Source organism: Grus americana, chromosome 7 (genome assembly GCF_028858705.1).
Source record: "Grus americana isolate bGruAme1 chromosome 7, bGruAme1.mat, whole genome shotgun sequence".
Lineage (NCBI taxonomy): Eukaryota > Metazoa > Chordata > Aves > Gruiformes > Gruidae > Grus > Grus americana.
Window position 1 is genome coordinate 34,896,433 of NC_072858.1, and position 12,644 is coordinate 34,909,076.

Consider the following 12,644-nt stretch of genomic DNA (forward strand, 5'->3'; position numbering starts at 1 on the left):
CAGCCACCATTCGAAAGGAGGACAAGTACCATGCTGACATCCTGTCCTCACTGTACAGCCTCTCAACAGGTATAGGTCAGGAGATTCAGGTTTTTAATGTTTTTAATATATAGAGAAAAATATTATATTTGTGTGCATATCTCTATACACACACAACTATAAATACACACACATATATAAAATGTATATATTTATAAGTCATAATTTAGATAAACAGCAACAGACTTTGAGTGACTAGACTGATGGAGATACACAAAAAGCACTGCAGGCACTCCGTCATTCTTCTAAAGCCCAAGCTCTGGAAGTTGAATTTCCAAAGTACTGCGCTGAAATAACCAACTGCATCGACATGCCTGTATTTTGCTCACTGCTGTATCTCCAAAGTTGAGCTAATCCTTGTAGTTCATTGAAGAAGTTCAGATGATCTAGAGAGCTACAAAGCAATTTGTTTTCTTCAGCACAAATGGAAAATTTGTTCTCACAAATGCTATGAAAAAAATCAAAGACTTAGGACTTCCTAGACAATTCCAGAGGACGCAGCATAGCTCTTTGCTTTTACACCTGTGAAGTAGGTCAACACTGAAGCTGGAAGTGTGAATGCAGTTCAGATACACCTAGACTAACTTTGATCTAGTTGACTAGGGTATCAACAGGAGTATAACCATATACTGAATCAATATAGGTTTCAGCACCAGTTATAAAATCAATATGCAAGCAGCTATCCTGCACTGAGCTCTCTGCAACTATGGCTGCTCTGCTTCAACTGCCAAGCTTGAATATGGAACCTCGAGAAGCTTTATGTCTATCTTTTAGAGAAACACATACAAATTATCACCAGCATTTCTTTGCTATCTGTCTTTTGAACAGGTACAAGAGACAGAAGCACACTCAATTGGGAGTACTGCTTAGTGTTGGAGCTGAAGGATGCTAAAACAATACCTAGTTATTTAATTTGTGTAATCCCTGGAGAACAAGAAGTGCTTTGCCAGCAGGAAAGAACCTGAAGTACAGAGACCTTCAGGATGCTGTGACACACTAAAGCAGCTTTCTCCAGAGGAGCTGCCAAAATGGCAACTCCCAGGCCCATATGATCAAAATGACTTGTGCTTACTGCTATTTTAAGGCTAAGGTCTAGAAAATACTGTACTTGTTTGGAATTCTAGCACTCCTGTAAATTAATTTCACATTAAAAACAATTCTTAGTATAGCACCTAACTACAAAAAATATTTTATGTACTTTATATATGGAAGCATGCTTTTACAAACTAAATCCTTTCAAATAAAAAGGGTCTCCACTGCTTAGAAGTTCAAGTTTAACAAGAAGAAAGTAAAAAAAAAAAAGAAAACAAACAAACAAAAACGTAGAAGCTTGCCATTAGCCAACACCTTGAGACAAAACATTTTGGAACAAACAACACAGTAGCGTGAAGTGCACAGAAAGTGCCAGGGCCATATACAAGTCAGCACTGCAGTGAGGCTTTCCACTCCGTCACTCTTTTCCAGAGTGGGAAGCCACAGGACAACACTCATATTTCACCACGGAGCATCTGGGGAGGCAGATTTCAGTTTATTGCTGTTCATTTGGGGCATGTCCTGGGAAGGTAATGGCCTCTGCTTAGAAGGCTGTGTGGAGAGCAGTGGCTCCCAGTAAGCAGTAGTTTAAAAAAAGCAAGTGCCAAAGTACACAGGCGGGATGTGGTACTGCTTGAGACGTTTATGTTCTGTGGGAATATTACAGTAACGTACTCTCCAGCAAAGTAATCTTTGAACCATCTCCAAGTGCTGTTTCTGCATGTTACTGTCTTTCACAATGCAGCAAAAATCAGGTCATTTATGCTCTGCTGAGTCAGTTACTTAAATTTTCTCTTCCCCAAACTCTGAAGTGTCTTAAATCTTTTCCAAGAAGCTGACAGTTTCCAAGCATTTTCTCCTCTGTTGTATATATCTCATTTTTACCCCAGATTAGCAAGGTATACAAGCACTAGAATTCTGATGTGGGGAATGGAGAAGCTGAAAAAAATCCACTATTAGTTTTTGATTGTTTTACCTGGAAGCTACAGCACTTCCTCCCCTCAAATTTGAAATATCCTCAAAGTTTTCACTTATTTTTAGGACTCGGGAGACTGAGTCTTCTCTCTGCCTTGCTTTCCATATACACAGTAATCCTTTGTGAACTTCTTTTTACTGCTCGAGTATTTTGAGTGTCCGCTGAGGATTTAATCACAGCATCTGGCAGTGTATACCTCTGTTTTTCATTGTGCTGAGGGAGGAGAACAGGCTGCAGTGAAGTAACTGAATGTGCAGGGGGAATGTTAGCAGTATCTACAGAAACTCCTGACTGTGAAGGGGATCAATCTGATCCATGGGACCAACGTATAAAAGAGAAACTTATTCAGAAGTGCTAAAATTAGACCATCAAGACAAGAAAGAAAAAAATCCTTGAGAGAGTGAAAAAGTGGTAGTGTGTCATGGTATAAACAGGAATGAACAAGGGACCTGTTCTACTTTCCATCATCATGCCAAAAATAAAGAATCTGATTTGTCTCAAGAATCTCTGGAACCTTCTCTATAGAAGCTTGTCGTTCAATCTGTACACTTCCTACTTTAATCGTGACACAAATGCCAGCAAACTGGCACTTTCGAAGTATTTGCTTTATAATCCAACACAATCAAGCCAGCTAAAGCGGAATGCGGTCAAGCAAAAGGATTCTGCAATTGACAGCTGGGACAGAGGGGCAGGAAGGGAGGGAGGAAAAGGCTACATAAGGTCAGAGGACAAGTCTATCATTCACATGCCCGTGAACACTTCTACTCTCATACTTTACTACCATGTACCTAAGATGCAGACAGCACATCAACATATGGGCACATTCACATCTAACCAGAACAAACACATCCACTACTACCAAGAACAAACCTCACTGCATTCTTCTGCAAGACAACCTTCTGATTAGCATGACAGTCAGACTGAAGGCCTACAGTCCCACAGGTGCCACTGTCCACTGTAAATCAGCTCCAGATTCTCACAGTGGAAAAGAGTTAGTCATTGCCAATGAAGACCCACTCTTTGTTCCTGGTTTTGTTATAAGCCTGGCTAAAGCTCTATATTCTTGCAGAGCCCTGGACAGAGTCCCAGGAAAGACTGTTCTCAAGCCACTTGTTTAGCAATGACTTCACTTGTTCCAAGAAAGAGACACAGGCAAACAGACACACTTTTTTTTTTTTATTGGGGGAGTGGTGGGGTGTGGAGATTGAGTTGCTCCTGAAGCTACCCTACCTCAAGAGACAAGCATAATCAGGATCTCCTCATGAAACATATTTTAGTTTTTATATGTATAGTCTTCAGAAATATACAATTGCAGGAGAACCAGTTCTTGCTGTATGCCAGCACTGAAACTGGGAGCGACAGGGTTATTGCAGACCTTTGTATTAGTTGAGGCCATAGGGCAAATCTGTTGGTTTGACACGGTGAGTACTGTAAAGCTAGCAAAGCACTGTCTCCATATTCAAACCAACAGAGAATTAGTATGGATTCTTCTGATTTATTATCTATGAATTCATGCCGAATTCACAAGCAGGACTGTTTTATTTATAGGTATAAGAACAGGCAACACAGACTTTACAAAACAAACCAGACCCAGCAGAACACACAAAACCCCTGACCATCACCCATGCCTGTAGGTAAGCAGTAGTAGTTCTGCCCTGCCAGCTAAATGTACCATTCCCCAGTCCTGCCTTTCATCATATTAGACTGAATCAATTTGTTTCCTCCTTTCACATCTACCCTACACAAGACTGCCAGTTTCTTCCAAAAGGAAAAGGCCAAAATAAGATAATACTTTTCCTTCCCCTGTTCTACAATAGTCTCTTCCTTTCTTGTTGCAAGTGCAGAAGTTTCTCATGCATGCTCTCATTCAATGCATTCGCTCTTCCTTATCTCCAATTCCAATCCTTTTCTTTCCAACTTCTTGTATTCTCCTAGGTCCTTTTCCTGAAAGTACAAACTTGCCATAATCCATCCATCTTAAACTCCTTCAATCTTAATTGCATTTTCAATTACCCTTCTTCCCTTATTTTCTTTCCAAGATGATGGAACATGCCCCTTAAAATGCCTGACTTAAATTTCTTTCTTTCATTTCTATCTGTAGACCTTCAACGATTAAGTTTTCATTTCAGCACATAATTGAAATTTCCAAAACCCTCTTCCCAACCAAAATTATTACAAAAGGGCACTCAGTCCACACCTTCCTATCCCTTAAACATAGAAAGTTGATGCTGTTAAAAAAAAAAGTGAACTGCTACTTAAGTTTCTACCATAGTGTCCTCTCATAGTTAATCTATCACCTTAAACTTTTGCTCCACATTATTCTACTATTCTCCAAAATGTGTCTAGCGGCTGCTGTCTTTAGTTTTCTCTTTTACTCCCTCTACACTTTATTTCTAGATAATTTAATATGCAATTAGAGACAGTTATTAAATTCAAACTGACAGCTCACAGAAGCATTCTGTTCTGTCCACGTTAAAACCATGGCTCCAATTTGTCACCCTGCCCACATACTTACTTCCATCTCCCTTCTTGGCTGCTGAGGGGATACCATCATACTCCTAAGACTGCAGATTGACCTGTACCATAGGCATGATTTTATCACTGATGTCTAACATCCTAGTACCCAGACTATTTCTACATCAGGGACATTAATTTACTCCCCCTAAAATACAACTATTCTTATCCACCCACAGATCAAAAATTTGTCCATCATCTCAACTGCTTCCAAGTTGTTTCCTGAGGAATTCAAAAATCAATTTTGCCTCATTTTTGAAGTACTGGTAATTCTCCTATCCCATCACTCCTCTCTTTTTGTCTTTTTGTGACACACACTCTTCTCCCCCCCACCCTTGTTTGGTAAACTAAGCTGATGCCTTCAATTTCAACACCTTATCTAGACTACCTCTCTTAATCCCTTAATATGGAAAGGCACACCACTCACTTTCACTACCTATACTTTTTTCCACTACCTGAACTTTTTAAAGGTTTCAAAATCCATACTTTCATTTTTTCCTATGCTACCTCTTTGACCTTGAAGTTTTCTTCTTTCAGTTTGACATCTGTAAAGCATCTCCATTACTTGAGGTAAACAACAAGCGTTGTTTACCAAACACTCTCTTCCCTAATACCACCATTGCCATTTCTTCATGCTTCTTGATAGTCTTTTCTTCTATGCTTGTAAGTACCCTACATGCATTGGATTTCCAATTATACCAGTTAGCTAGGCAGCCAAGAAGTTCTCCACTCTCCAGAAAATCATCTCACAAGAAGGAAAAGCATTTGATTACAGCATGAACAAGCTGAGGGACTACACTTCCTCTCTCTTTCATAGACTTGCACAGTGGCCCAGAAACAGGTATCTGGTCAACGTCATCCGAGTGACCCTGATAATGATGAAGCATGTTGCTGCCACTAGGACTCCAGGCTCATTTACGGTCCACTTTTCACCTTCAGCACGAATGAGGCAGGACCTCTACTAAAAGAAAAGATAATCTCATCATGAGAGAAACTGAATTCAGGGAATAATCTATCCCTCCTCTGTTACTGAGTTTCTAAACAAGGAGAAAGAGGCAGTACTTCTCATTTCCTCACTTTCTCAGCACCTGACATAAGAGCCTAAAACCTTAAAGCACAGCTACACAAGGTCAGCGAAGGCTGTGCTTTCAATAACAGCTACACCTCAGGTGTTCAGGCATTTAAAAACAGAAAACATTTGTGATGAACTTGCATTCTAGCAATTTCATCTATGAAGCGGAGATTACGCTGTAACACACAATTGAGTAATAAATCAGTAATTGTGAAGTACACAGATAGTAGACTGATGACCATCCATAGAAAGCCCCACAGGAAATTACAGACCTTGTCTTCTGACTAGGTTTGACTACCATACAGTAAACACAGACTATGTTGAAAGAGAACAGAAAGGTGATAACCATCTAAATAAACAAGCACTTTCCATTCATTCCACTAAAAACAAAGATCCTCTAAAACTACTACATAAAATATACTTAAATATTGCTTTGTTGCATATACGTTAGCGTCCAAATCAAAGTTGTACCAGAAACTTTTATTTTAGTATTTAATACGAAGACAGTCAAGTACATGAATGATTTTTTCCCAATATAGCTCGCATGCATGGGAAAGATTGAGACTTTTCCTTTCATAACTACAGCAAGACTCAACTTTTCCAAAAAGTGTGCATTATCACATCCACACTCAGAATTTCACATAACAGTGCAGATATTCCTATTGCTGTTTGGCAAATCAAAAGTTTTTACCACCTTTTCCATTGCTTTCCCATTTTTAATAGGTCTTGTTTAGACAAACCCCAAACCTTCAGAGAGATCATCCACTCCACCAGAGTGTTCAGATAGTCTGGAAACAAAGGCCAGAAGTATTATGGCAATTTAAGCACCCTCCCTGTTCCCCAAGGCCCAGCATGCTCAGTGCAGCTGTTGATACCGAACAGAACTTTGGGAGGTCTCTATGGAAGGAATTTAATATCCTGTATCCGCACTTTCTGTCAAATATGGGTTTTCTGGAATGGATGACTAGAGGGTTTGACTCACAAAACAATTGCTAGAACATTTGTAGGCAGCCCAAGTACAATTGCTGAGAACGCGTCATCTTTAACATCTGGAAACTGTGACCCAACAAGCTATTTGAGCCCCACTTTGGACTATATGATTTCAATGTTTTAACTGTAAAAGCAGGAGGCGGATCTTATGCAAACCTTCCTTCTCACACTTATCAGCTACCTCAAAAACATAAATATTAAAACAAGACTAAAAAAATTGATAAGATGGAGATGGAAGGGGAAAAAAAAAGTTTCTGCCTTCTGCTGGACCAGCACAAGTTTGAAAAAGTATCTACTGAGAGAAAGGCGTGACTAAAACATTTTCACACATTAGCAAACAAAGACATACTTTTAACTTGGGGACAGGATCAGCAGCCAGACTAGAATACTTTCCAGAAATACACCCCTTCTAAACCCAAGAAGGAAGTCTATCCTAGAGGGCGAGATTAAAAGCATGTAAAGTAGCAGAGTACTTAGATACTAAAGTTCTAAGTTGCTAACAGATTTTAAAATACCCATCTCAAGGAGATATGGGTGTCTTCAAAGAGCAAGTAACACGACTCCCTAAAACTAAAAATTCTTGCACAAGGATATACAAACATGAAACAGAGAATTTGCCTGTACAAGCAAATACACAAACCAGCCTGTACATCCAGAAAGTTAGCTTGTTTTATTCAAGCACATGAGCACAAACATACAAGGTGAGTCAACTAGCAATATTAACTGAAGAGGAGGTAAGTCCATCCTAAACCATCTATCCATCTCTTCCACCACTAAACTTCCTTGAACAGCCTGCTTTATGACTTTCAGCATGACTGTTCCAACCACAGCTCCAGAAAAATAATCATGCGACAGCATTTCAGAAAGTCCATCAGGTGCTCAGAGATGAGAATATGAAGGGAATATTTGAATGAAACAGATACAGCTAAAGTCCAGAGGAAAAAAAGAAAGACCACCATCATCTAAATTCATTACAACTACAAATTTCTAAAAATCCAAGACTGAAGTTACAGACATTAAGCTTAATATCAGATATATCTATGATTTGTCTTCACCATTTTGACAAATTTGTTGGAGTTCCCTTTCAATTGCCAGTCTGTGAGAAATCCTCCCCAACTCTCTACAAAGCAAAAACATCCAATATAGTAGATTTCTGAAATTTCATACCTATTTGGCTCTTCTGAAGATTTTGACAGCACTACTACTTTCTTTGGAGGAAAAAAAAGAATACATGTTTCTTGTTTATTATATTATCTCATCACCTCCTTAGTATTCATCAGGTCTACCTAAAAGCATGTCAAAAATGGACACAACCTCCTAGCAGTTCTCAGCAGCTTTAATGTTTGGGCATCAATCCAGAAAGAATGAGAGTCACAAGTATCATCTCATAAAATCAGGCAAGCAATTACCACTTACTTTATTGATCTTTGCTCATTTTTCTCATCTTTCTGAATTCTAGATACACTCAACTCCCACAAAGAAAGTATCACAAGCTTAAGGGTTTATTTTTCACCTTAGTTTCAATTCTTCATAGAGCAGTAAGATGTGAGCTGGTAAGTTTATACCTGTAAGATGCTTTGACTATGTAAAGTGCCATTAGTTCTATTATGTCACTCAGACTAGTTTTGCAGTGCTCTAAGATGATTCAAAAAGGAAGATGACTATTATCACATCACTCCCACCCTTTCAACACAAACATGCTTTATTACTATTTTCTTATCCTTTTCTTACCCTCCTCCCCCTCCATGCTCTCCACTTTCCACCACCCCTTAAGTAACCTAGACAGTTTCCTAAGGAGGACAGAATTAAAGAGATTAAAATAGTTTAGTAAATGCAATTGCTCAAGTATCTTACCAATGCAGGCCATTGAATTTGTTTGATCTTTGATCCCTGAGTCTGGCTTGGGTCCTTTCTTTTCGCCCAGACCAGCTGGTACTCTACCAAGAAGGTTGCAAAATCTTCATAAACTTTAACCCATTCTCGTTTTTCCCATTCAAGGTCATCAAATTCCACATATACCTGGGGAAATTTAAGAACAGGAAAGGACATACATTATTACATATACACAGCACGTGTGCATCTACACGCGTAGCATGTGTTTTAAAATTTAATGCAAGAGCTTAATATAACCCATTTTACTGTTATGGTATTGAAATTATATAATCGGTTCCTGCACCACAGAAGTTTTTCTTGGCAGTGCATTTATGCTGAAGAGAGGAGGGTTACATTTGCTAAAACAGTACCGTTAACATTGGGTATCTTATCTCACAAATGAAAAGTATAACACTAAGTATTTACTAGTATCATTCAAGTAAGACATAAGCTGTTTACATATCAGTAAATAAGTTTTAAGAATACTTCTCATTCTCAGTTCAAATACTTCATACAAACCAACCAAAGAAACACTGTTTCAAGAAGAAAAAAGCCACTTGGAACAGAACCAGAAAGGACATCCTGAGCCTGCAGACCCGGCTACTACAAGCAAGCCCAACACACAGCACCTAACAGAAGCAGCTCAGTTTCTTGCCATTGCTGTCCTTCTGGAATCCCGCTCCTTTGGAGGGAAAAAACACACCCACACTTTTTGTTTCCAGCTAAGTTCATTTGGAGTCAGTTTGCAACTATTTGATCTTGTGCCATCCCTGTCCCGCAGGTTACACAGTTCTCCCCTGCACATTCTTAGAGAACAAGCATACCCTCCCTCAGCTGCATTCAGTAAGCTAAATATGCCAAACCTTTTGTCTCCTCTTGTAAAGGGAAGAGGGAACTCAGAGCCAAAAAGCTATCTGCATTAGCAAACACAAACTCTTCTAAAATCACTACATTTCAAAATTGCAGAATTGATTTTAAATAATTTTTTAAAATCAACATAATCAATTGTTTTCTCTTTCAAATTAGGAGAAAAATAACAGGAAATAACAGCTGGCATTATAAAAAACAGTCACTGCTTGTCACACAAACTGGAGAAGAAGAGAAGATACTTTGCTACCCTCCTGAATTTCAGCTCTTGACCACATCCAAAGCCACTTCTGAAACCGGAGTTTCTTCCTCTATCTGCTTCTGAGAACTTAAATCACTGTCACAGGAACATTGTTGTCTTTCTAACTTCAGTTAATTTTAGGCCTTCCACATACTTCCTCGTCTAGACTTTCTGTCTCACACTTTCAAAACGTGTACTATATAGTGCTCCTTCTCATCTTGTCCCTCTCCCTTCTGTGTACACAACTTCGAATTTGCACCAAGCCTCTTCTCACTCCTATATCAAAATTCATAATCCCAGTTTTCCCCTTCATTCTCTTTTTATAACCCATATTACTCCTATTCTGTTCCTACACACTCCTTTCCTTCTCCCTTCCCTCTTTAAAGCATCAGATTAAGAAGATGTTACTGCAGTTACTTTCTTTTATGACAGCCCATTATCGCATCTCCACTTAAAATTTGTCCAAATAAAAAGGAATAAGTCATTTCTCCTCTGTCAAGCTATGCTCAGTTTATCCATTTATTTCACTGATCCCCCTCCCCATAGCCTCCATGAACTGCTCACCACTCTAACTACAGCTATCACTCACTGCGCACCCGACTCCTTTTCATCCACCCCCCTACCAAATACTGACACCTGACCGTCCCCATCATCATGCACGCTTGTTGTCACCAATATCATATTCACAGCCAACTGGTCTTTCCATCTCTTAGCTCACACCTCATCTTACTACTCGTTTTCTTTCTTGCCTGGTCTTAATCGCTGGGTCAAGGTAGAGTGGGCGCAGGGCAGTTGTCTGCATTAAACACTGTTCCTTCTTCATTTCCCAAGGGCGGAGCTTTCCCTCTGGATTTTCTCAACATCTGGAATTCCTCAACATCTGGAATTTCTTGCTGCTGTTCCTCCAACATTTCAATTCCCCTGGCTAATCGGCATCATCCTCCACCTCTGCATCACCTTGTTCATCACTGCAAATATTCTTTTACCTTTTCCCATTTCACTAACTGAAATACCAGGAAAGTACTGCTAGTCTTTTCAGCGGCATTAGAATCTGCCTTATAGGAACAGTTTGTGTATCAAATTCTCCTCTCACCTCAGTTGTTCATTAATACAGCTATCACCTCTTATTCTAACAAAGCAAGTAGAAAACAGAGCAAAAACTCAAAACTAAAAATTGTAAATTGATGCCTTTCGCTAAAAAACACTTTTTAATAACAATTTCTATACATATTAAAATACATAATAAAGTTGCAGAATAACAATTTTTCAATCAAAACAGAGTTAACAGCAAAAATAGAAATGCTTTAAAGCACTGACAGGAAAGCACGTCATATCTCAAATCATCTTAGCAGCAGCATCTTGTATTTACAGCTACTTTGAACCCTTCTAAAGAGACATTTATTTCTGCAATTATCAAATGACTAAATTTAAAGACAACCTTCAGTGACAGTACAGTCAAAAAATTGTTCGCTGAAGTAACCTTCCTCCTGGCCTCTCCTCCTGCAATTTCCACTCAATTATTCTGGACTGATCAAATAATTTTAATATCTGGAAAGACATTTTACTTGGGTAGTCTACAACAGAGTGTAAGAGGTTAAGCTCCAGACCTCACACAGCAGCAAATTTTTAAAAAATAGGAGGCAAGGGGAATCAAGTGAATAAATGTTGTTGAAAAACACAGATAAGTCTAAACCAGAGTTAGCAGCTTAGAAACCGCCACACTAAAACATACTGTATCTTCTGGACACTAGCCAAAACTTGTGGATAACTGTGATACAATCTAGTGTTTGTGTGCAAGTTTTGCACCCCAAATAAACCAAAATCCGGTGCAACGACAGTGGGAGTTATTGCTGAGCTATCTGCAGAGTCTCCTGGCACCGTATAATTAGATCTTCAAAGGAGCAGTTCCAAGAAAAGTGGAGAATGGAGCGTGGCGCAGAGCCAGTCTGCCATTGCCCAGGGCACCATATTCCTCCTCTAGTACGATACACACACAACCTTACTCGGGAATTACTTCTGCCAACTTCCACCACATTCAGGTTTCAATGCCAAGACTATTAACTATCTGCTGGCTTTTCAAAGTTCATTTTTGAAAGGCAGAAACAACACAGACGAAACATAGAGCCCAATCCTTCGCCCATTCTCTTTTTTGCTAGGAAATACTTAAGTCAGGAAAATCCATTACGAATTTTTCTAAGGCAATAGTAAAGCCTCTGAAGAACACAGGCTTCCTCTTTCTCTGCACAATGACCTACCGCACAGAGAAGAGCGGTATCCCAAGCACCACGATTTCTGAAAGGGAGTAAAAAGGGGAGAGAAGGAGGAAAGGAAGCAATCCAGCAACCTACGCCAACAAAATAAAATGTAGAGCCAAAGTTAGACCCCCTAAGGAGTGCAAAGGCTGAAAATATTTAATCTTTCTTGCTTCACTGATGAAACTCTGTACAGCAAGAAACTCTACAACATTTGCCTCCCTAAGAATGAATATTGATTTTGAGATTTTTTTCAGCCAAATTTTGCTTCTTTGCCTTGTCAGCTATACAGAAGTTTGTGTTCCCAGAGTGGCTGAAGTCTTCTCACCACGTATGCATTCACTTGCATAAAAAGGAGAAATTCCCACTGGGATGATATTATATTTATAATTGGCATTAATGTGCTAATTTTGTAACTCACTACTATTTTCCAACAGGAAGCAGCATAAGCTTTTAGCATGCTTATCCAAGTAAAGCAAGACAGCAAATTAATTTCCAATGGAGTCAGCCAAACAATTGCAACAAATATTGCTGTTTCAAAGCCAAAACACAACAATCATGGTGAAATTCTCTACATGCAGCGCTGTGATCCAGTTTTTCAGTCACTTCTGCTCCAAATAAATATGCCTGACCAAACAAATTCTGAAACCCTTTAAACTGTCACAAAAACAATGTTGGCTTCCAGCAAATTTGACTTGTGCAAAAAAGCATAGACCATGCACTATCCACTTTCTTGAAACCACCAGAGTGGGTGGATGCTGTTTGTAACTCCCCCACGCTATAGTAGCC

The 12,644-nt window shown here is 39.2% G+C and overlaps 1 protein-coding gene across 3 annotated transcripts in view; it reads right to left on the minus strand.

The window, feature by feature from the left end:
• JMJD1C (jumonji domain containing 1C) overlaps nt 1–12,644 on the minus strand; it is a 167,277-nt gene that overhangs the window by 104,352 nt on the left and 50,281 nt on the right. For 2 of the 3 annotated variants that reach the window (XM_054831597.1, XM_054831595.1), the window contains exon 2: nt 8,478–8,642. The exons of the other annotated variant lie outside the window; for it this stretch is intronic. In XM_054831597.1, coding sequence (XP_054687572.1) covers nt 8,478–8,642 — 165 coding nt within the window. The remainder of the gene's footprint in view (nt 1–8,477; nt 8,643–12,644) is intronic. 3 annotated transcript variants of the gene reach the window in all.